At 33.6% G+C, this 25380-nt stretch overlaps 1 protein-coding gene across 4 annotated transcripts in view; it reads left to right on the top strand.

Moving 5' to 3' along the window:
• ANKRD12 (ankyrin repeat domain 12) overlaps nucleotides 1-25380 on the top strand; it is a 122630-nt gene that overhangs the window by 88313 nt on the left and 8937 nt on the right. For all 4 annotated transcript variants that reach the window (XM_081263331.1, XM_081263330.1, XM_081263328.1 and 1 more), the window contains 2 exons: nucleotides 13750-18434; nucleotides 25223-25321. In XM_081263331.1, the coding sequence (XP_081119457.1) occupies nucleotides 13750-18434; nucleotides 25223-25321 (4784 nt within the window). The remainder of the gene's footprint in view (nucleotides 1-13749; nucleotides 18435-25222; nucleotides 25322-25380) is intronic.

The following is a 25380-nucleotide window of genomic DNA, read 5'->3' as shown; positions in this document are numbered from 1 at the left end:
AGAAGACTGCTGTAAAAGAGAATAACAAGAGGCCAAAGAGACCTTGAAATTCAAGTATATATAACTAAAGTAAATATTCTATACAGTACTGAGGATTAGACTAAGACATTGCTGAAGATCTAATTAGAGATGTGGAAGAAGGGTATATGAGACATACAGAAAACAAAAACATTGGAAATGCAAGAAAAACATTATTAAAAAAAAAAACCCACCCAGAACATCTTATTCACATTCCAAAAAAGAGCAAATGATATGAAAAAAATTTAATTTGTGAAAAGTGCCTTTTAACTGAAGAAAGATATATGTTTTCAGATCAAAAAGATTTTTTTTTATCTTTCCTTCCCTCTCCAATGAAAGAGGAGAGGGGGACCAAAAGAAAAAAAAATGCACAACACATATCATAACTTTAAGGATAAGGATTTATTTTAAATTTGTTGAAACAGAAACAGGGAAACATGATAGAAACAAAAGCAAAAAAAAATTGTGTCGACAAATTCAGGTTTTTGATGAAAAATTCTAGAATGACAGCAATAAGCACTTGGTTTACCTTAATACAGAGGATCAGAATTTTGTGGAAAATATTTTCAAGGAAAGACTAGATTCTTAACACACAATTGTAATGAAAAACAAAAAGACATGGAGACAAGCAAGGTGCATGGGCAGAGTAAAAGGGGCTGCTCATCTGAGATGCCAGCTTTATTTATATCCATAAGTTACATTAGGTCATTGACATCATTAGTACATATTGCTCATTGTGTAAAGTTACTGTTAGGTGAGCAGGTTTAGGCCCAGTGACACATTGGCGTTGTATAAGACATTTATTCCCAGAAGCTGAGTGTTTGAAATTAAGTTCAAGGCTGGTAAGACTGTAGCGCAGAGCTTCCTCTCTCTATTTTTATGGTTTTCTAACAGGAACTGTCTTATTTTTTAACAAAAAAAAAAATCCATAAATACTGTTTTTAAATAAATAAAGCAGTAATATCACTTGAAGTATAGATTGGGACTTTTTTTTTAAGCACTAGCCCTTTCTTATAAACAAACACTGTTCCCATTGTAAAAATAATTCTTAGCATTCCTAGTATTGAAAAAATATGTAAATATTGATTGAGTGCCTTAAACACATGCACAAACTTTTTGTTGTAGGGATTTTGAAAAAATTCAGGCAATAATCTTTTCCCACTCTGCTTTTTTAAAATAGCTATGTTAATTGTAGGAGCTTATATTTTAGCACTCCTGGACTGTCTATTTTTGATCCCTGATTCTTTGATTTTTTTAAATTTTTTTTTATTATTAGTTGTTCAAAACATTACAAAGCTCTTGACATATTTCATACATTTGATTCAAGCGGATTATGAACTCCCATTTTTACCCTGTATACATATTGCAGATTCACATCGGTTACACATCCACTTTTTTACATACTGCCATACTAGTGTATGTTGTATTCTGCTGCCTTTCCTATCCTCTACTATCCCCCCTCCCCTCCCCTCCCATCTTCTCTCTCTACCCCATCTACTGTAATTCATTTCTTTCTCTTGTTTTTTTTCCCCTTTCCCCTCACTTCCTCTTATATGTACTTTTGTATAACAATGAGGGTCTCCTTCCTTTACCATGCAATTTCCCTTCTCTCTCTTTCCCTCACCCCTGATTCTTTGATCTTGAGCAGAGTAGTTAACCTGTGTGTGCACAGGTTCCACATCTATAAAATAGGAATCACAGTATTACCTTGTGGAGGTGTGATAAAAGTTCAATGGGTTAATACATGAATGCATAAAAACTTCACTGAGCATTAGCAGCTAATACATATTAGCTTTGAAAATAGTGATAACTCATCACATTAGACATTTATTTTAAATAAAATATTTGTAACTATACACAGTATTTTCAGCTTAAATATTCTCAAAAATATCATTTGTGTTTACCATTATTGAGCTGGAAATTTTCCTCCAGATTCACTAGGTTAAGTCACTTAAAGTATTCAAGGCATGACTTTTTTTCTTTAAAAATTATTAATAGTGATGAATGAATTATTTTTATCTTTATGTAAAAATTCATGTATGTAAACCAACACATTTGTTTTTTTTAATTCTTCCAATATGTACTTTAATGGATATACATATTTATATATACATTTGATGAAATAATGTAACTACTCACTTTTTAGATTTGATAGTTGTTTCCCATATTTGAAGCTTCTATTACAAATCGCTGAAATTATAATTACTGAATCAAGAATAAGAATATTTTATGTTCTTGATATAAATTTGCCAAATCGCTGCTGTTCATAGAATTTTGCTGTATATGTATCTCTCAGGCTTCTTGTTCAATAAGTTCCCATTACCCAAATTATGCTCAAATTTTTTTTTCAAATTGGTAAAAGGGGCTTTGATTGTGGCTCTGTGGTTGAGTACTTGCTTCACAAGCTTAAGGCTCTAGGTTTAATCTTTAGCACCATGTAAAAATAAAAGTATTATGTTTATTAAAAAAATCTTAAATTGACAAACTGATGAAAATGCCCTTTTCCCCCTACAACTTTGATGCATATTTGATATTTCATTTTTATCTTACCAATGTGACAAAATATTTCCCTTCAATTTGTATACTATAAAGTTAGACTACACAATTTAGAAACCTTGAAACGACTGTAGGTCTGATAACCCCCTTTCATTACTGTGATAGACAAAAAGCTAAGCTGACTCTTGAGATTTCCTACCCACTAGTGTACACATCCCATGTAAGCCCTGATACTATGGATAAGGTAGATTTTACTCCTATGCTCAGATCATAGGAGTATATGAACAGATCATGTCATAAAAAAGGAAGGTTATCTAGATGGGCCTGATGAAATCATTTTTCTGACTCGGGAAAGAAAGGTAGAGATCTAAAGCATGAGAAAGATTTGGCAAGTTGATAACTGGCTTGAAGAATGATGGAAACATAGCAAGTAATGTAGGCATCCCCTGTTTGACAACCAGTAAGTTAATGGGAAGCTCAGTCCTAGAAGCATAAGGAGATGAGTTCTGCCTATAACAAGAATGAGCTTAGAATTGGAAATTTTTCCTGAGCTCCTAGACAGGAATTTAACCTAATCACCACCTTGATTGTATCCTTAGAGTCTCTAAGCCAATTACCCAGTAATACAGTGCCCAAATCTTTAATCTGCAGAATTTTTTTTTTTTGGAAAAAATGCAACTTTATTGAATATATACAGACTTTTATTTGTCATTCCCTAAATAATACAATATAACCACTATTTACCTAGCATTTACATCATATCAAGCAAAAAAGAATATAAATAAATACAAATGATTTAAAGTATACATGAGAATATGTGTATGTTATATGCAGATACTGAACCATTTTATATAAGGGACTTGAGCATGTGCAAATTTTGTTATCTGTCTGGGGTCCTGCAACCAATTCTGTAACAGTGGTTCACTTCACCTTTTAAATATAGGCCTCTTCTGCTCTAAGACTTTCTTTTCCTCCTCTTATCTTTTTTTTTTTAGAGTCACCTATATACATGCAGCAATCATAATGTCTATTCTATTCTGTTGCCCTTCCTATCCCCCCCTACTCCTCCCCTCCCCTCCCATAATTTCTCTCTATCCAATCTAATGGGACACACTTTTTTTTTCTTTTTCTCATCACAACATCATATATGTGTTCTGTATAACCATGAGGTTCTTCTTCCATCTTCCGTGCAACTCCCCTTCTCCCTCTTTTTCCCTCCCACCTCTCTTCCCTATTTAGTGGTAGTCTTCTTCTCATGCTCTTCCTCCCTATCCCATTTTGAGTCACCCCCCTTATATCAGAGAAGACATTCGGCGTTTTGTTTTGTTTTTTTAGGGATTGGCTAACTTCACTTAGCATAATCTAATCTGCCGAATTTTGAGCTAAGAAATAAATCAACACATTTGTATCTGAGATGTGAATATTTCAAAATCAAGAGAATTACAAACAAATATTAAGTTCACATTGGAAATTCAAACTCAGAAGGATATGTTTAATTTGTGGGTCTTTTCCCCAAAGCACTTTACGTGTAAATTGATTACAGTAAGTATGCTATATTGTGAAATAAAGATAGAAGACATTTGAATGCTTATGGAAAGCTCATTTTAGTGGGCATTTGTATAGTTAATCATGCAACATGATGCTTGTGAGTACCAATATCAGAGGAACTTAACTTTGGAGACCTCGCTTTGCTACTTAGTAGCTTTACGGTCTTGGACAAATTTATTAGTAGTATTAACATTGTTAAATAGGAGCATTCTCAACATGTAAGATGGACAGATAAGTGAGACAATTAATAGAATTTGTATAAATACAGTGTTCATTTTACCAAGGCTAATTTTCAATAAAAGCTTTCCATTTAGTTATAAAAAACACCTAATAAAATCATTACATACTATCATTAAATTTTAGTTGGCAAATGAAAGTTTACATTTTTACTCTCTCCTACCATTTTATTTTTCTCTCTCTATTACCATTTTTGCTCCCTCCTCTTCAAGGAGTATTAAAATGTATTTTACACAAGTGGTTGTGTGACTAATACTTTTTTAAATATAAATTGGAGCTAGAAATGTAGCTTAGTGGTAGATCACTTACCACTGGGAGGAAGTATCTGTGTGTATGTGTTTATTCCACCAAGCACTAATACATAGAATATTGGATATCAATATAATGTTTTTGGTTCACTCTATTTCTTCTTTCTCTTCACTGCTTCATGCCATGGGGGGGAAAACTACTTACGTTCATTATGTCTGGTGGTTTCTGCTGTCCTCATTGTATCCCTGTGATAAATGAAATAAGTCAGCTTGAATCTTTGTCTTCAGTCTCAGAGTTCAAAGTTAAACAAATATGAAAAGTTATGGGATTGCATTTGGGTTTTTTTAAATAGTCATATACTTCATTGGATTTGGCAGAAGGGCATGTTACTTAAAATTTTTTTTATTTTTTTTACTTAAATTTTTTAATAGACATGTGATACATTCTTTTTTTTTTTTTCTAGGCAGGGAATTAAGATCACACACATGGTATGTGCCAGGTATATTCCAAGCACTTCACATAAATTAGTTCATTTAATCCTCATAACATCCCTGCAAGCATTAATCCCTAATAACAGATTACTGATCTGTTTAGTAGCAGAGAAAACATTTGAACCTAAGGCTAATGCCAGAACCTGGGTGTTTTTCCACTGTTCCAGGCTGTTTGTTACTCTGTATGGGAAGTTCAGAATCAGATGATTTTGATGCCAGCATATAACTGAAGTATGGATTTAGTAGTTGTGCATTTACTTGATTTAATCACACAGTATGAAATGTGCATGACTAATCTCTTCATTGTGTACACAAATGTAACACTTTTTGTACCCAAGGGTACTCAAAAATGAAATAAATTAGTGGTGATACTTGTTTTTTTTTTTTTTCACCATAGATCTACTATCAATTAATTTAAAATCCCTGATGAAAGAATATATTTTCATACATAATCAGCCTCTGGGTTAAATCCCCAGTACCAAAGTAAATTAATTAAACCCTTTAAAAAATAAATCCACCTGGAGCATAGGTCCAGAAAATAAAGCAGGTAAAACATTAAGTGCTGTTCCCATTTACAGAATGACAAAGATAAGTTAATCAAAACCTTCCTCAGTATTCAATCTATAGCATGCTTGAGATAAAAGTCAAACAGTGTTCCAACCACTTGATTTCAAACCAAGTATATTTTATGTTTAGAAATCCCAAAAATATATTTCATTAAGAAATACAGAAGAAACAAATATCACATCAATCCCAAAATTATCTTGTGAAGAAAAGAAAGAGAATTTGGATAAACTTTGCTGTTTTTTCCCTTGCTTAAGTCCCACCATGTTTGCAAATAACAGCTAACAGATGCCAGCTCTTGAAAGCCTATGTGTCAAGTCATTTCTGGTTGAATGTTTTTGGAATTTTTATGTTACATTTTATTTATCTATTCATACATTCTGCTACATGGTTATATCTGAATAATCTGGACAATTTTCTTTCTGGGTAGTCATTTATTTGATCATGTGAATGTCATGGTAAAAGGAAGATGATATAGGAATGGACAAATAAAAACCCTCACTAGTCACATCATCACAGAATTTTAGTCTCAAGATGGAAAAGCCTAATTCTAGTTTGAACCAAAGTTTACAGTACACTATTAATGGAAATTAGTGGCAGTGGTTGCTAAAAGTAAAAGTTAAGTTGAATGACCCAAGGTTGACTGAACTTACTGAATCCAGGACAATCTTTATGTTAAAAATTTTCCTAATTACCTATTTAATTATAAAAATCTTTTTATACCACTACTTGGCAAGTTAATAAAGACAATTACATATTTTAATTTTTTTTTTCAAAATCAGAATCCAAATGAAGTCTTTACATTAAAATTAATGTGTCTCGAGTATCTCTTTTTAATGCTTTTATACCTGATCTTAGCCAAAAGACAGAGAAGCAATTATGCTTTAATTAGTTTGTTGTATTTATACATAATAATTGGGTTTATTTTTATATTATTATACATGCAAAGATTTAATTCTTTTGAGTTCCTTACACCCCACCTTTTATTCCCTCTCCTAATCTCTCTCTTTTGTACTCCTGTTCCTTCCAATCACTTACTTATTTTTAATTGGTGTTTTGTATATGTACATAAAGGTGAAGTTCACTGTGATGTATTTATACATTCACATAATTGAGTATCCTTACATCTTACTTTCTTATGTTCATGCAATTTTGAGTTGAAATAACTTGATCATATCTTCAAATTTTGCCAGTGTCTAGATTTTATTCATAGCATCTTCATAGTGTGATTTAAAGAGTTATGTGTTTTAAAGTATTTTCTTTTTTCAAATTCAAATTTTCTGTTTGCTTGTGGTGGCTTTAGTGTTGAGAAGAAAAAGCTTGATGTGGTGATTTTGCAAGATTGCAATGGCAATTGAATAGGATATCATAATGTTAATTTCCTTGGTTCTGATCAATTATAATTTTTGTCAAGAACTGAGGTAGACATTGGATTTCTTTTGCATGGATTTTCAGCTCATAATGTTGAAATATCTTACATGAATTATTAAAATCACTTACATGTTAATTTTGCCCATACTTTTCAAACCCCATTTTTCATCACTTCTCTAAATGTTGAGTTTTCTGTACAGTGTGCTTGCTCATGCATTCTTACACTTATATGTTTGTGTGTCTACATACACAGATGCATAGATACAGTATTTTATGTAGGTTCTCTAAACACTTTTATCAGTTTTCATCTTTATCTTAATTGCTACTAGAATCAGTAGTTTTTTCATTTTCATAAAATATACATATCTCCAAATAACTATAAACACTGCTATATAAAAATGGTGCTATTGTATAAAATAAACTTTTGGCTGACCACAAAGCTTCAGCAATTTATATATAAAAGCAAAAGCTCAAAAAAGGAAATTAGGCATATCAGTGTGTAATTTATGAAAGGACAGGCTTTGTGGCAGCTGAAGGTAGCTTGTAAAGCTAATCAAATATATTTGTACTTCCACAGGATGTAATGACACATATGAAATGTTAGCCATCTCTTCTAATTATTGAGTTTAGAATGAATGTTGTAGTTGTGACCCGAAAACAACACAGAATTACATAGTGAATAAATTTTTATTTGATATTTTTATCTCATCCTACATTTTTTTAATCCCACCATCACACTTGATTTCTTGATTCTCTTTTTAAAAAATTTGCCAGTGGACTTTATTCATTTTTTGTGGTACTGTGAATCGAACTCGGTGCCTCACATATGCTGGGCAAGTGCTCTACCACTGAGCCACAACCTCAGCCCTTGTATAAAATTTTTAAGTTGGTTCTCTCCCTGTTCATAATTAAGCGGATGGAAAATAATGAGAAGCAACTGATTGAGAATTTATATAGATACTCGTTGAAATTTGAGGAAGATTAAATACTATCCTAGTATGGGAAGAAGGAGTGAAACATAGGGAGCAATGTAGAACATACTATGAAGTCAGACACCCTGGGTTACATCCTATAATAGGTGACCTTGAATAGCTCCTTAATGGTTCTATTGCTTTTCTCTTAAAAGGGAATAATAATAGTTACTGTAAAGATTAGATATTATTTGTTTAGACTTTAGAACAACATAAAAATTTCAAGTATAAATTTATTCATTATGTAATTTTATATAGTTTTCAGCTAGCATTTGCTGTCTAGCTGATGCATTGCTGATTTCTTCTTTCATCTTAGGGCTCTTAGATACTACTTAGTAGTAGTAAAGATGGCAGTCTAGATCTTTCTTGGGAAGATTCATACTAAAGTGCAGAGCCCTCGAATAAGGCAAGATGTAATATGGTCTGTAGTGTTGACCACATTGTGTTTTAAGATAATTACTTACCTAGGCAAGAACTGGTGAAAACCTGAGCTCAACAGAAGCAGTGAGAATAGAGAAAACATGGATTTCAGAGATATTCCAGAGATTGAAACTGAATGGTTGCTTTTGGAAGTTGAGGAATTGAAACAGTTGAAAATTGCTCTGGAAAAATAAAATAATATTTTAATAAATAAAAAAAGAAAATGCCTCTGGGATTTTTTTTTAAAGAGAGAGTGAGAGACAGAGAGAGAGAGAGAGAGAATTTTTTTAATATTTATTTTTTAGTTTTCGGCGGGCACAACATCTTTGTATGTGGTGCTGAGGATCGAACCCGGGCCGCATGCATGCCAGGCGAGCGCGCTACCGCTTGAGCCACATCCCCAGCCCTGGGATTTTTTAATTTGAGTAACTTTCTTGTTTGTTATTGCTCAGGTAGGGAAGACTGGCTTTAGCAGCAAGAGGAAGTACTTATGGAAGGGAAATAATGAGTTAATGTTTTTAGTCTTGATTTTTGGGGTGGTTTACAGGAGTCCAGACGGTTGGCTGAATATCAGAGGAAAGATGGGAGATAGAGACTTGGACTTGACTGTACTTTTAGAGTGATGGTATATTTAGTTTTGTGTCAACATCACACCCTCCTGAAATGTCTGTGAATGTTAATAGAATAATTATTTTTCTAAAAATGTGTAACGTATAATGCAGATGGTTTCAAAAGTCCTTCAAAATCTCTCTACTTGTTATTTTGGAGAGATTTCAAGGGGAGAGATTTACTGTGTATACTGTGATCTCCCCAAATTGGTCACATCTGGATTTTGATCTATAAGAAATTATAAACATTTGTGGTAGATTCAGTTAAGCTTAGAATACTAGAGAACTCTTATAACATTTAGCCATTGTTTAAATGACACTAGTCTTAGTTAACAGACATCTAAAATTTTCTTGAGATGTAAAAGAGCAGTTTTCAAATATATTTAAGTATATTTGCTAAGTATTAAAGTGAAGCTTAATTATTAGTTTTTATGGGAAAGAAATTATTTTAAAAATTTCCAATAAGACATTACAACAGTTGATTATTTCTCATTATCTTTCCTAGTTTCCCAAATATGATTATAAGATTGTTGAGAATAAATTGATACATGATGAACATTAAAAAATTTTAAAAGTCCATTTTCCATTTTGTTTACAGTTTATTTACTTTTGCAGTGCTGAGAATCTAAATTAGGGCCTCACCCCTACTAGGGAAGCATTCTACCACCCACCTATATCTCCACCCTCTTTTTAAAAGTAACTCTATAAGCTACTTTAAGTAAAAGTTCAAATATAGTAATTAAATAAACATTAGAGACTTTAAAAAGTGTGACAAAATGATAGCTTAGTATAACAATAACCATGGCCATTTTTGACTATAGGAATTTGGGGATTTGGACACAATTTTCTCACTTAAGCAGCCATCTACTAAGAAGGGCAGGACAAATATTTTTTTTGAAAAATTACTGCCCCACTAGAATCCAGATTCTAGGTTGATCTTTCTTGGTGGTTAAAGTAGATTTTAAAAATTGAGGAGTAATTAAGGAAGGAAAAGGATTTCAGCCTCTTCTGCAAATGAAATGGCATCAGGGAGGTGATGGTCTTTGCTGAGGTTTAGTGGCTGGTGATCAGCTTCTGCCTCTCCAAGCAGTATAAGATCATCACAGATGGCGCAGAAAAACTGTCAGAGTGTGCCTGGTAAGCATGTGACTTGGTACTCCAGGTCAGATTGAGTTCATTCACCCAGGGAAATTTCTGAAGACTGTCATTGTGGACATTAGCTCCTGTCTAGCTAACTTGTTAATTTTAGAATTTGTAGTTTTGCCTTTAAACATCTTTTTAAAAGAACCATTAGGAGGAGGAAGTCAGGACATTTACACACTGAAGAACATACATTCAATTGATGAAACAAGAACGTAAAAGACAAAATATGTATCTCTCAGTGTATACATGTATGTGTAACTCCCTTAAGAGAATTTGTGTTCAACCTTTAATACATATATTCAAAAATTTAAACACTATGATTTGTTAAATGAAATATTGTAACATATGTATAGTATAATTAAGCTGTTATTGTGCCATTTAACTTAAAAGTGTACTTGCTTCTTTAGGCAAGGACTGTGATCTTTTCATAGGCATAAAAAGGTTAGAAGAAAATAGCTGAGGAAATTACAAAGTGACATTACACAAAAAAGAACAACACATGCATGGAACAATAATCCATACCAATAATCACAAAAGTTAGTGGGACCATTTTATAACAGTGAACTTTAAAAAAAAAATCCTAACAATAAAAGAAATTGATCTATTGTGCTAGGAATTTGGAAAATGTAGAAAACTCTAAATAAGAAAATAAAAATCATAATTCTTCCAACTAGTTTCCTGCAGATACTATTTCAATATGTTTCTCTTGTTCCCTTTTTCTTACACACATGCAAATACTATATTCTGCTATTTCCAAGTAACAGTACACTCTAAAATTCTTTTTCATTGTTGAATATCTGTAATATCAAACAACCTAAATGTTGCCTCAATAGAGGAATTAGTTTGATAGTCTAATATGCAGCTATTAAAAACAGCAATGAAAATATAGTGTCAAAGTGTCTACAGTCTATTGAATGGGGGTGGGTATATTACCTACTGTGATTTCAGCTGCTTGTTTATATAATAGTTTTTTTCATGCCTTTAAATCTTACCTGAAATTCCTGTGCATATTTCATGCATCATTTCATTACTACTACTGAGAAACCTTCTTTAATTCTCCATTCCTTCTGAGCAGCTCATTCTTGAGTACACCCTGTGGGCATGGTATCTACTGCCATTTTACCAGTTATTGTGCCATTTAACTTAAAAGTACAGTTGCTTCTTTAGGCAAGGACTGTGATCTTTTCATTTTATATTCCCTTAGCACCTAGCACTCTGCCTAGTGGAGCTAGATAAATATTTACCCAATACTGAGTCTAAATGTAGAGCACTGTACTTTTTAATTGTCTTTTATGGGACAATAAAAGGGAACCCAATTTCCAGGAAAACTAATAATCTATTGAGAAATAAGGTGAATAGAAGCCATGAAAAACGAAATATTGAAAATTGCAAGGAGAGAAATGTCCTCCAGACCAAAAGTATAAATAAGATGTTCACATATGTATTCTTTGATTCATGTTTTCAAGGACCAATATAAATACAGCCCCAAAATAGATGTTCAGATTTGTTGGATAAAGTTCTATGACTTGATATTGCATAATGCAATTTTAATGACTACAAATAGGATTGTTAAGTTCTTGTTAGTTATACATGACAGTAAAATCTATTTTGACATATTATACATACTTGAAGTATATCTTCCCATTCTTGTGCTTGTACATAATGTAGAGTTACACTGGTTATGTATGCATATATGAACATAGGAAAGTAATGTCTAATTCATTCTTGTGTCTTTCCTATTCCCAATCTCCCTCCCTTCCTTTTGTTCCCTTTTGTCTAATCCAAAGAACTTCATCTATTCTCTAAATCTCCCCCCTTGTTGTGTATTAGCATCTGCATATCAGAAAATTCAGCCTTTGTTTTTGGGGGATTGGCTTATTTCACTTAACATTATAGTCTCCAGTTGCATTCATTTAAAGCCCTTTAGGTTTATACTGGGGAGTTGGATAACTTGGTCAAATGGTGGTTTTATTCCAAGTTTTCTGAGGAATTGCCAAACTGCTTTGCAGAGTGGTTGCACCAAATAATGACTACAAAGAGCATTTTAAATGTATGTAGAGTTTCAATTCTTAAAATTTTTTTATAGTATATAGGTGAGTACATAGACAGTACATCAAGTATGAGTACATAGAGAGTAAATACATCATTGAATGGCACTTTATAATGATATGTGTGGGAATATTACTGTCCTCAAAAGAAGATTGTGATCTCTCAGAGATCCTAGGACAGTTCCTTATAGCCATTCAAAAATCTTTCTAGAATTTGAATTTTCCTTTGAAGAGAATATTTAGGAGCTAGTTTACTTTAGAGGAAGCTTAATATATATAAGGTGTCATTTTTCTTTTATTAAATATTAAGCCAGGAGCTAGAGATACAGCATGTGTGAGACCTTCAGTTCCATTCCCAGAACACATACACACACAATTAGTAAATTAAGTGTTTTAATTATTATTGTGATTAGTTTAGTGAAGTTCCTCCTGGTCAGAGTTCTCAGTTTACTTTTCCCTTAAGAGTCCTAAGTTCTTTCAGTTGCAACTCCATGTATACATTTCAGCTAAGAAAAGATGCCAACCTGGGAAGAAAATCATTCTTTTTGTTAAACAAATCTTACTAAAATAGAATCTGGCAAGGCTTTGGCTATATTTATACAATAGGCTAGATGTAATTTCATAAAATTAAGCTTTCATGTGCTTATTCACCCTTTTGAACTAAATGTATCTTAGTAACTGTTGAAATTGTAGATAACAAATTAAGGAACAGAGCACCTCTTTTCAAATTATATATTTATTCCAATTTATTCATTACAATCTTGGTTATGTAATTGTGGGTTATTTCTTTTAGTTTTTCACAACTTGTTTTCCCCAAGAATCATGTTTGTGGTATGGTTAAATCCATTTTCCTATGGCTGCATGTGTAGCTCAGTGGTATAGCTTACCTTGCATGCACAATGCCCTGGTTTCAATTATCACCATTGGGGGGAAACTTAACCTTTGTTTACAAAGCATTGCCCTTCATGGGAATCATGTGATCATTTCCAGTTTTACTGATAAGTTTTTTGATACAACAAAACAATTTATCATGTTTACTTACTTAAACCCTTTAATAGTTCTTAATATTTCCATAGTCTAAAGATCTTAACTGTTCTCTCTCCAGAAAAGATATATATAGAATTTTATGTTTATCATTTGATAGTTAATGATTGCGCTGAGTACAGTGTCCTTTGCTCTTTATGTATTTTTATATATTTTGAATTTAACATACACTTGTAGAATAGCCAGAAGGAAATCATCATAACGGTAATTCTCTATAAACCTGTTCTACAGTACTGTACCAGAGCTCTTGCATTATATATATGTATACACACACACACACACACACACACACACACATATATATGTTTTTTGGTGCTGCTGGGGATTGACCCCAGAGCCTCGTGCATGCAAAGCAAGCACTCTACCAAATGAGCTGTATCCCCAGCTCTCTTGCATATTTTTATTGCATGATGTACATGTAAATCTGAAATGATTTTGTCTGAATTATTTTAAATATTTACTATATAAGCTGTTTCTCCCTCTGTCTTATTTTTCTCATAATTGTATTTTGACCAACAAGACTTTACTTTTCTTATTCTAGATTCTGAAGAGGCTCAGTCTGTCAATCCATCTAGTGTTGATGAAAATATTGATTCTGAAACAGAAAAGGACTCTCTCCTCTGTGAAAGTAAACAGATTCTTCCCAGTAAAGCACCTCTTCCATCTGCCCTAGATGAATATGAGTTCAAAGACGATGATGATGAAGAAATAAATAAAATGATTGATGACAGGCATATTCTTAGGAAAGAACAACGAAAAGAGAATGAATCTGAAGCAGAAAAGAGTAGTTTATTTGCAAAACAAGAGAAATCCTTCTATTCTAAATCATTTAAAAGTAAAAAACAAAAATCGTCTAGGGTTTTGTATTCAAGTACTGAAAGTTCTGATGAAGAAGTTCTTCAGAACAAAAAGGTTTCTACTGCATGTTCTATCCCTGAAACATCAAATTCTGATATACAAACCAAAAAGGAATATGAATATAAGCAGAAAGGCAAAGTTAAAAGAAAATTAAAAAACCAGAACAAAAATAAAGAAAACCAAGAGTTAAAGCAAGAAAAAGAGGGAAAAGAAAATACCAGAGTAACAAACTTGACAGTTACTACTGCACTAGATTGTCCAGAAAAAACCAGAGAGGAGGGGAATTTCAGGAAATCTTTTAGTCCAAAAGATGATACTTCATTACATTTATTTCATATTTCTACTGGTAAATCTCCCAAACATTCTTGTGGATTGAGTGAAAAACAGTCAACACCCCTGAAACAAGAACATACTAAAACATGTTTATCTCCAGGAAGCTCTGAAATGTCATTACAGCCTGATCTTGTACGGTATGAAAATACAGAATCTGAATTCTTGCCTGAAAGTTCCTGTGTAAAATCTTATAAGCATAAGGAAAAAAACAAACATCAGAAAGATTTTCACTTAGAATTTGGTGAAAAATCAAATACCAAATTGAAGGATGAAGATCATAGTCCAACATTTGAAAATTCTGATTGTACACTGAAAAAAATGGATAAAGAGGGCAAAACACTGAAAAAACATAAGTTGAAACATAAAGATAGGGAAAAAGAAAAGCACAAAAAAGAAATTGAAGGTGAAAAGGAAAAATATAAAAATAAGGATGGCACCAAGGAACTGCAGAGGAGCGTAGAATTTGATAGAGAATTTTGGAAAGAGAATTTTTTTAAAAGTGATGAAACTGAAGATCTGTTTTTAAATATGGAGCATGAGTCCTTAACATTAGAAAAAAAATCAAAATTGGAAAAAAACATAAAAGATGATAAACCAACTAAGGAAAAGCATACCTCAAAAGAGAGGAACTTTAAAGAAGAACGGGAAAAGATTAAGAAGGAAAGTGAGAAAACTTTCAGGGAAGACAAGATAAAAGATCTAAAAGAAGAAAGAGAAAATGTACCTACAGATAAAGAAACAGAATTCAGTTCTTCATGTTTAATTTTAAATGAGGAATCTGTAGGGCTACATTCAATAGAAAAGGAAATGGACATTGAAAAACAAGAAAAGCATACAAAAGAAAGTAAGGAAAAATCTGAGAAACGATTTCCAACTAAAGAGAAAGATGTTGAAAAGACTGAAAGAAAAAATTCTGAAAAAGAGAAGAAGATAAAACATGAGCATAAGTCAGAAAAAGACAAATTAGATTTTAGTGACTGTGTTGAGAGATTAAAAGAAAAGGACAAGCTATATTCACATCACACAGAAAAATGCTATAAAGAAAGTGAGAAGATTAAAAATAGTACTACTAAAAAAACTGATGACAGAGAGAAAAATAGAGAAAAGATGGATAGAAAACATGACAAAGAAAAAACTGAAAAAGAGAGGCATTTAGCAGATAGCAAAGAAAAACACTTAGAGAAAAGAAATAAACAATCAGATAACAGTGAGTATGCTAAATCAGAAAAAGGCAGAAGTAAAGACAAAGACAGGGAAGTAGATAAAAAGGAAAAGTCCAGAGACAAAGAAGGTATAAATATAGCTAACTCCAAACACTTAATGGAAGAGAAAAAGTCAAGTACGTTAGACAGTAGTAGTAAAGCACAACATGAGAAAACTTTATCCCTTAAAGAAAAAACAAAAGATGAACCTTTGAAAACACCAGATGGAAAAGAAAAAGATAAAAAAGATAGAGATATAGATAGATACAAAGAACGAGACAAACATAAAGATAAAATCCATCTAAATAGTTTACTCAAATTAAAATCTGAAACAGATAAGTCTAAATCTAAATCTTCACCAGCATCAAAAGATATTCGACCCAAAGAAAAGAGGTTAGTGAATGATGATTTAATGCAGACAAGTTTTGAACGAATGCTTAGCCTTAAAGACCTAGAAATAGAACAGTGGCATAAAAAACATAAGGAAAAAATTAAGCAAAAAGAAAAGGAACGATTAAGAAATCGAAATTGTTTAGAAGTTAAAGTAAAAGATAAAGAAAAAGCAAAACATGCCCTAGTTGAATCCAAAAACAAGGAGCTTAGTAGGTCAAAGAGTTCAGAACTGGTTGATGCTTATACCAAGGAGAAACAGTCTAAAGATGCAGTTAGTAATAGATCACAATCTGTTGACACCAAAAATGTAATCACTTTAGGGAAGTCATCTTTTGTTTCAGACAGTAGTTTAAACAGGTCTCCTAGATCAGAAAGTGAAAAGCCCGGTCTCAGCTCCAGATCTGTATCCATGATTTCTGTTGCTAGTTCAGAAGATTCCTGCCATACTACCGTGACAACTCCAAGGCCTCTGGTTGAATATGACTCTGACTTTATGTTAGAGGGTTCCGAGTCCCAAATGTCATTTTCCCAGTCACCATTTTTGCCAATTGCCAAATCTCCTGCCCTTCACGATAGGGAGTTGGACAGCCTTGCTGAACTGCCAGAACGGATTAAACCATCATATGCTAATAGACTTCCAGCATCCCATCTCAGGTCATCTTCTGTAGAAGATGTTAAACTAGTTATAAATGAGGGGAGACCTATTGTAGAAGTTCGAAGATGTAGCATGCCATCTGTCATTTGTGAACACACGAAACAATTCCAAACAGTATCAGAAGAAAGCAATCAAGGTAGCTTATTAGCTGTGCCAAGAGATATTTGCCCTTCTCCCAAACCTGAGTTATCATCAGATGTGCCTGAAAAAGACCTCTCAAATGTATCTAACATACATTCCAGTTTTGTAACCTCTCCAACTAGATCTGTAAACAGCAGATATATTTCAACTGATATAAATGTAATCAATAATACTGCTCCAGTCGGTGCCATGGACAGTCCTGTGCATGTGGAACCATCTAATCAGGTTGGTGTGATCCAGAATAAATCATGGGAGATACCTGTGGATAGACTAGAGTCACTAAGTACTGGTGACTTTATCTGCACAAATACTAGTATACCTGATCAAGATTCCTCTGTTCCGGGTTTTTGTAATTCAGAAAACAAAGTATTGAAAGAACATCATACTGATTTTTTATCTCTTCACCAGACTGAACTGCCAGGAAACTCTTGTGCTCAGGATGCAGCATCCTTTCTTCCTTCACAGCAACCTTGCTCTTTCCCCAGTCAGTCACTTTCAGATGCTGAATCTATCTCCAAACATGTGTCTTTGTCATATGTTGCCAATCAAGAGCCCAGTATTTTACAACAGAAAAATACTGTACAAATGATCACTTCTGTTCTGGATACTGATAACGAATCTGCAAAAGATATGGAAAATAGTTTCATTCTAGCAGATGTCTCAGTGTACTCTGAAAGCACTAGTCAAGAAGCATCACCAAATTTTGATAAAGCTAACACTTTGTCTATATTACCATCAGAAAAAGATTTTAACGTAAGTGATACCTCCTCTCAGCTAAATACACATTATGCATTTAGTAAACTAACTTATAAATCTTCCAGTGGCCATGAAGTTGAAAACAGCTCACCTGACATTCAGGTTATTTCACATGAAAAAGAGAACAAATTGGAGAGTTTGGTTTTATCTCATTTGAATAAGTGCGATTCTGATTTATGTGAAATGAATGTAGGGATGCCAAAAGGAAACCTAAATGAACAAGATAATCCAAAACATTGTCCTGAAAGTGAAAAGTGTTTGCTTTCCATTGAAGATGAAGAATCTCAACAAAGCACTTTATCAAGTCTGGAGAACCACTCGCAGCAGTCAGCTCAGCCAGAAATGCATAAATATGGTCAATTAGTCAAAGTAGAATTAGAAGAAAATGCTGAAGATGATAAAACTGAAAACCAGATCCCTCAAAGAATGACTAGAAACAAAGCAAATATGGTGGCAAATCAAAGCAAACAACTTCTTTCTAGTTGTGCACTGTTGCCAGAAAAAGACAGTGAATCTTCATCTCCTAGGGGAAGAATAAGATTAACTGAAGATGATGATCCTCAGATTCACCATCCTCGAAAAAGGAAAGTGTCCCGTGTACCTCAGCCTGTGCAAGTGAGTCCTTCTTTACTACAAGCAAAAGAGAAAACACAGCAATCTCTGGCAGCCATTGTAGATTCTCTGAAACTAGATGAGATTCAGCCATATAGTTCCGAGAGAGCAAATCCATATTTTGAATACTTGCACATAAGGAAAAAAATTGAAGAAAAGCGCAAATTACTGTGTAGTGTTATTCCTCAAGCACCTCAGTATTATGATGAATATGTAACATTTAATGGATCATACCTCCTGGATGGAAACCCTTTAAGCAAGATTTGTATTCCCACAGTAAGTATAAGTGTCACTTGATATACATATACAACAATGTTCAATGTAAATTGTAATGCAGGCCACGTAATTTTTAATTTTCTAGTCAACATTTTAAAAGTAGAAAGAAACAGTTAATTGTAATATTTTATGTAATTTTGTACTTGCAAAGAGTCATTTCAGCACCTAATCAGTGTAGACAAAACTATTGAAGATATTTTACTTGTTTTTAACTGAATCTTTGAAATCTGGCTTGTTTACAGTATATTTCAATTCAGACTAACCACATTTCAGAAAGTGCCCAATAGCCATTTACAACTAGTAGCTTCCTTACTGGATAGCTCAAGTCTACCATATTTTCTTTTTCTTCCTTGCTTTGCTTTTGTTTTGGAGGAGGTATGTTTTGTTTGTTGAAGTCTAATGCCTCTCCATATTCTTTTGATTTTATTCTTTCCAATTCTACGTGGAACCTTCCACTATTAAAACACTGTCCTTGTATATAAAACTAGGCCTTTCTGTTGTTCTTTATTTACCCATACAGAATATATTTGGGTCTCCCCAGAATGGAGGAGAAAAAAGTTCTCCCTTGCCTATTATAGCTCATGGGACTTGCCCTTGGCTCTTTCTTTCCCTGCCATACTCTTGAAGAATAGACTGTGTATGATGTTTTTCCTGTGTCGTCTCCTATTAATTCCTTAGCCATTATCTACTGGCAGAGAAAAACAGTGAGCTCATGTGTTGAGTCAGATTTATTGGCCTCTTTTCATTTTTCTTTTTTTTTTTTTGTCAAATTTGACATTGGTACCATCTAGTTCTTCATAAAATTTTCCCCTTCTTAGTCATGATGATGCTCTCTTATAGTTTCTCTGCCTGACTAATCATCTTCTCTTTCTTTATGACTTCATTTTTATACCCACCCTTTAGACATGAGTTCTCTGACTATCCATTCTTTAGTCAACTTTTTTCTCTATGAGCTCTTCAGATATGGAAATTATCTATTTCTCTGCTTTCAGGACTCTTCCAGGTGATAGTTCTCAGAGATTTTGTACTTAGCCATATCATTTGACTTCCAGAATCAAACAGGTGCATTCTGAGCATCATCACCTAACTATCCTTCAAAGAGTGTCTTAGGTTGAGTTCCTTAGGAAGCAGACTCTGAAATATTTTGCTAGAGGTTTATTAGTGGTGTGTAATCAGAAATAAGTGTGAGGAAGCAGAACTGAACAGAATGAGAAGTTGAACTGAAATGCAAAACAGTGATCTCAGTGGAATCCTTGGGAGTGGAATGGCCCATCTTACAGGTTGTCCTGCCCTCAGGGAGGGAGCATGCCCTTGGGCAGCCAGCACTCTTTCCTGAAAGGTAATTCTTTGAGAGGGACTCCAGCATGAGCTCTCATCTACCAACACTCCCAGGATCTAGGTAGTGCGTACCTCATTCTTGCATTAAGACCTCAAGCTCTAACGTGTACCAAAAAATAATAATAATAATAATTCATCAATAAAAATTAAAAAGCCATTTTCTTGTTTATTGGCTTTGCATGGGCTGTAGCTTAAAATCCAATTTTTTAAAAAATATCTTTTCAGTTGTACATGGACACAATATTTTATTTATTTTTATATGGTGCGGAGGCTCGAACCCAGTGCCTCACGTGTGCAAGGCAAGCGCTCTACCAATCTGACCCCAGTCTACCTATTTAGCTTCATTTTCTCAATACTATTTCCAGATTCACCTAGTACCTTAAATGAACTCATTATTCCACAGGAATCTCTGGTTCAGTACTTTTGATACCCTAGTGATAGAACTGCTATATATCCCTCTCCCTAAGATGTTCTTCTCACTAGATCCCCTTGATACTTTTCCATGCGTTGGTTCTAGCCATGATGTCACTTCTGCTTCTGTCAAAGCAGAATTGTTTGTGTTTTCCTTATCTGTTCCCTGTGATATCCTAATTGATCTCTGCCTCTGTATTATAATCTAATTAAGGGATAGGATACTATTCATCCTTTATAGAATGACTCCCAATTTTAGCCCTGAATATCCTTCTGAATATATAAATGTTCCTCAAGATTCTTAGAATCATAGGTCTAATATCAAACCCATTTATCTTACCTCAAAATTATTTGCATGTACAATATGATAAATATTTGAATATATAACATTCTTATTTGATAGTAAACTAAAGTATTCTCCAGTTCCCATACAGGAAACTCCTTGAAGGTTTGATTTCTTCCTCTTTGCTTTCCCATCAAATCTGTCACTAAATCATGTTGTTAAGTCACCTCTTCAACTTTCTTTTTTTTTTTTTTTTTGGTGTGTGTGTTGGGGGGCATAGTACAGGGGAATTGAACCCAAGAATGCTATATCCCCAGAGCTTCCTCTCTAGATCTAGCCTTTTTTGAGACTAAGTTGCCCAGACTGGCCTTGAATTTGGACTCTTCCTGTCTCAGCCACCCCAGTAGCTGAGATTACAGGTGTGTATCACTGCACCCAGCTTCCTTCTTTCTTTATTACCACTGCCATTCAGGGATTTCATTTACTCCTTGAACTATTCACCAAATATTGCATATTCACATATCCATGTTGCATTCACAAATAATTCATAACTATATGCCAGTTACTGTATGCTCACTGTGCTAGTGAGTAGATATCAGAACAAAGCATTGCTGCCTTATTTCCGTAGTTCTCATCTAATAATTTCTCAGTCTAGCCTTGTTATGGTCTGGGTTCATTATAAAACACACCTGATTATGTGACTACCAGACTTGAGGGACTACCAGTTTTCTATAGGCTAAAGTCACAGTTTCATATTTTTGCACACAGTGTTCTTCCTTTACTTTCTAGACTTGACACTAGTTACTACCTGTGCTGTATACTGGCTATACTTGAAGTCTGCTGACTATCGTGTGCTATTTTGCATCATGCTTTACAGATGTTGTCTTTCAAGCTCAGTTCAGAAAAGATCAGAAAATTAGAAGTTGGTTTTATAGCCTCACAGCCGCAGAATATACCCAATGCCAGTGCCTTTTAAATCTTAAAAGAAAATTAGATTAGCAGTAGTGGCCGAATAGTAATGAATGGTAAGGTAAATTTGTCATTCATAGACTTGCAGCAAAACCATTTGTTAATAATTCAAAGCATGTTAAGCTAATAACTTTTTTATTTATTTCTAAATTTGATTTCCCCTTAAAGGATAAGAAATTTTAACTGAAATTTATATATAGTATCATAGGCTATATATTATTTATATAATAGGCTATAATATTAAATGTCATAGGCATATTTAAATTACATTTTTTAATACCTTAGTTAAAAAAAAGTTTCAAACAAACCATGTTAGGTTGCCTTCTTTGCACAGTCTCTGCCAGAGAGAGAAGGTATTGTGTGTACCATCATCTTACTCCTGCAAAGGTGACATAATAAAAATTTGATTCCTATCAAGCAGTTCTAAGGAATGTCTTTGCTTATGTAAGAACTCTGTTGTATCAAATATTGTTTCAAAAGAGTCTATAAGCAGAGCTGAGAAATATCTGTGATTGTAGTGGATTTTTTTTCTATAGCAAGAATTACTTATGTAGAAAAACATAGCACAATATAGTAGAAAGAGCAGATTTCCATTTAGCATACATGAGTTAAAATATAGCTTTTGCTACACACCAGCATTCTTGAATGATTCCTTTTACTTTTCTGATCTTTAGCAGCCACATCTGTAAAACAAGAAAAATGTCTGCCCCACCCTGAAGCAGGTTTTGAAATACTGTGATCCTGAAACCTGTTAAAACCTTTATAAAATAATACTGATTTAAGAAGCTCCCATTACTGTATCCCACACCAAATGAATTTATGCTAATATTTACTAGAGATGATGTATGGAATCCAATATTTTGCTTATAGAAAGTTGTGCTTTTGAATTTATGAACTGAAACTTGTTTGTATTTTAATTTGAAAACTAATGAACACCAGAAATAATAACAATTACTTTGATACTACATTGTTTTTTGTACTTTCCAATATGGTATTATCCATTAGTTTTCTCCCAGTAAATGACTTTTTGTCTTAACAAAATAATTGACTCACATTTATCCCAAAGTCAGTTTATATATTTATTCTTCCATTAAATTCTTACCCTCACATTTTAACCAGAATGTTGCCATTTTTCCAGAAGAAATCAAGGGACAAAAAATAGAACTGCACGACAAGTTTCCCAAATCAAATGAGCAGGGAGAAAAAAATATCCAATTTGGTATCTACTGGGGTTTCTAGTAAAAACACACTTTACAGAAACCCTTCAGAGGCTTTCCAAGATTGAGTGATAAGAGGAAAGTATGTCCCCTTAGAATCTGTCAAGAGAGTATTTTCAGGGCTTCTGGGACTGAAATATTAAAAAAAAAAAATTCCAAGAGCCTGCTGTGGCGGTATGTACCTGTAATTGCAGTGTGACTGAGGCAAGAGAATCTCCAGTTTGAGGCAGACTCAGCAACTTAGTGAGGCCCTTGCTATCTCAAAAAATATAAAAGGCTGGGAATGTAGCTCAGTAGTAAAGCATTCCTAAGTTAAGAGCTCATTCCCCACTCTGCCAAACAAAAAAATCTCCAAGCATAATTTACCGAAGTTGAGGAAAATTGCACAGGAAAAGTTTCCTCAGAAAGTCATATATTTCTTTGATTTTTATCTCTTTCTGCATGTGATATATGTTGTTTGCCAAATTTACGTATTCTGCCCAGACTTCTCACTCCTTGGCTTCTGCATATGTCCCTTAAACTTCACAAACTCAACACATCAGCACTGAACTGAATTTACAATAAAAAACCTCTTTCTCCTCTCCACTCTGTGGTCTCTGTCACTATTACCACCCTCTTGTTCTCAAAATGTGTAGGTTTTAATTTGAGAACTAGAGACTTAAGCTAGTTCCTTCCTTTTATCCCTCTTAATCACTAATATTTTTGGACCCTGCCTCACAGCTCCATCTTGCATCTCACACCAACATAACATTGATCTTGTCCCCCTAGTATTATATTCCTTAGAGACAGCAGTCAACCATAAGACCTTTCAGTGATTCCGTGTTATATCCAAACTTATTGTGTTATGCATATTTCTCCAGCATGTTAATTAAATACTTTATATGTGTGTTGTGTGGGAGTTTTCATGGTCCAGAACTTTGGGAAATGCTATTTATCTAAAAATAAATAGATTGCTTTGTTGCAGGACTTCTTAGAACCTTTAATGTGTAGTTGTGCAACTCCTACGTAAATACATGTATACTGTGTTTCCCAAACATACTTGTTCTGAGATCATTTTCTGGACATTGTCTGTATGGACATATGTTCTGTTGAAAGGCTGATTTACAAACTTCATTGCTTTGCTGATCTCTTCACCCACATAGCTCACCATTCCTTTCCTCAAATTTGATGTTTCAAGCCAGGCAAGCAGGTGGCTCAGAAGGCAGAGGCAGGAGGATGGCAAGTTTGAGTCCAACCTCAGCAATTTAGTTAGACCCTGTCTCAAATTTTTTAAAAGGGTGGGAATGTAGCTCACTGGTAGAGTGCTCATGGGTTTAGTTTCCTGTATAGGAAGAAAAAAGATAATCTGAAAGAAATTTAAAACTTCTGGTAGTTTCCTATAGATCCTGTTCTGTTTCTTTGTTTCATACCTTGGATCATGCTCCCCTCTTTTCTGGTGACTATGTCCCTCCCTTCTTTCTCCCCCCGTCCCCATGGGAACTCATTTCTTCTATTAAATCAAGGAAGCTGTCTCTGGTACCCCAACTTAGATGACGGGATATTCTTCCTCTGTGATAATTGAGATAGCTAGATTTTCCAAAAGTAAAGAGCACCAGACTCATAGCTCTTGTTTAAAGCAGTTCATAGGACAGAAATCGAATATATTACTGCAATTAGAGATCTAAAAAATGATCAGCCCAGTAAGTTATTTGCAATATAGCATTTTCCATTCTGATTGGAATGATTCAATTATTGTGATTTTATCTAATACATTTTTGGTTTCCCATAATTCTTATCTGTTAATTATAGAGCCTTAGTGGATCCATGTCCAATTCTTCACTAAGAGCTTTGATGCATACTGTTATGATTCTTGTACCACATTGAGAATTCTTCCACTTTCATATGGAATTGACAGTTAAGCTGTCAAATATCCTGAGATATTTTACTTTCCCCTAATACACTGACAGCAAGTATATGCAAGGAAAATATAGATACTCCAAGGGCTAGAGGAGAAAACTTAGGGATCACATCCATATTTAGATATCTTTTCATATTATTAGTAGAGTGCATCCGTATGTTGAGTCAACTTCCTTAACCACCAACATCTATCAGAAAAAGCACACTCTAATATCAAAATGGAAATGTAACCAGTAAATTTTAGAGTACAGATGGACAAATTTATGATATCACACATAGTAATGAAATTTGGAAACTACAAATTTATTAGACCATTTCATCTACTTTTATATGAGATAGTTCACTAAATGTAATGCTCAAATGTTTTAGTGGTTGATTTTTATCATGTCCACAAAGAAGCTTATGTCTGTCCTCCACAGTAAATAACTTCCTTAATCCCTCTGATTTACTCTTTGAAATATTCTGTGGCCTCAGAATCAAAACACCTATGCATATTGCACATTCTGCTATATTTCAAACAGTTTGAATTGACTGAGAAGTAACAACCAGTTGTATAATTGGTACCTTTATTTAATTCACAGAACATCAGGATTTTAAGTTATATGCCAGAAGTTTAATTTTAAAAGAAAAAAGAGCCCATTGTTGTAAATAACTGATTCCAATTTTTTAATTAGATCACACCACCACCTTCTCTGTCAGATCCACTTAAAGAGCTTTTTCGGCAACAAGAAGTTGTAAGGATGAAACTACGTTTGCAACACAGTATTGAAAGGGTAAGATACATTTAAATACATTTAGGCAATAATTTATTTTAGTGACAAAATGGCCTATA

The sequence above is a fragment of the Spermophilus citellus genome, assembly GCF_964194105.1.
Source record: "Spermophilus citellus genome assembly, chromosome: 12".
Classification (NCBI taxonomy): Eukaryota; Metazoa; Chordata; class Mammalia; order Rodentia; family Sciuridae; genus Spermophilus; species Spermophilus citellus.
This window is presented reverse-complemented; position numbering and strand designations above follow the sequence as displayed.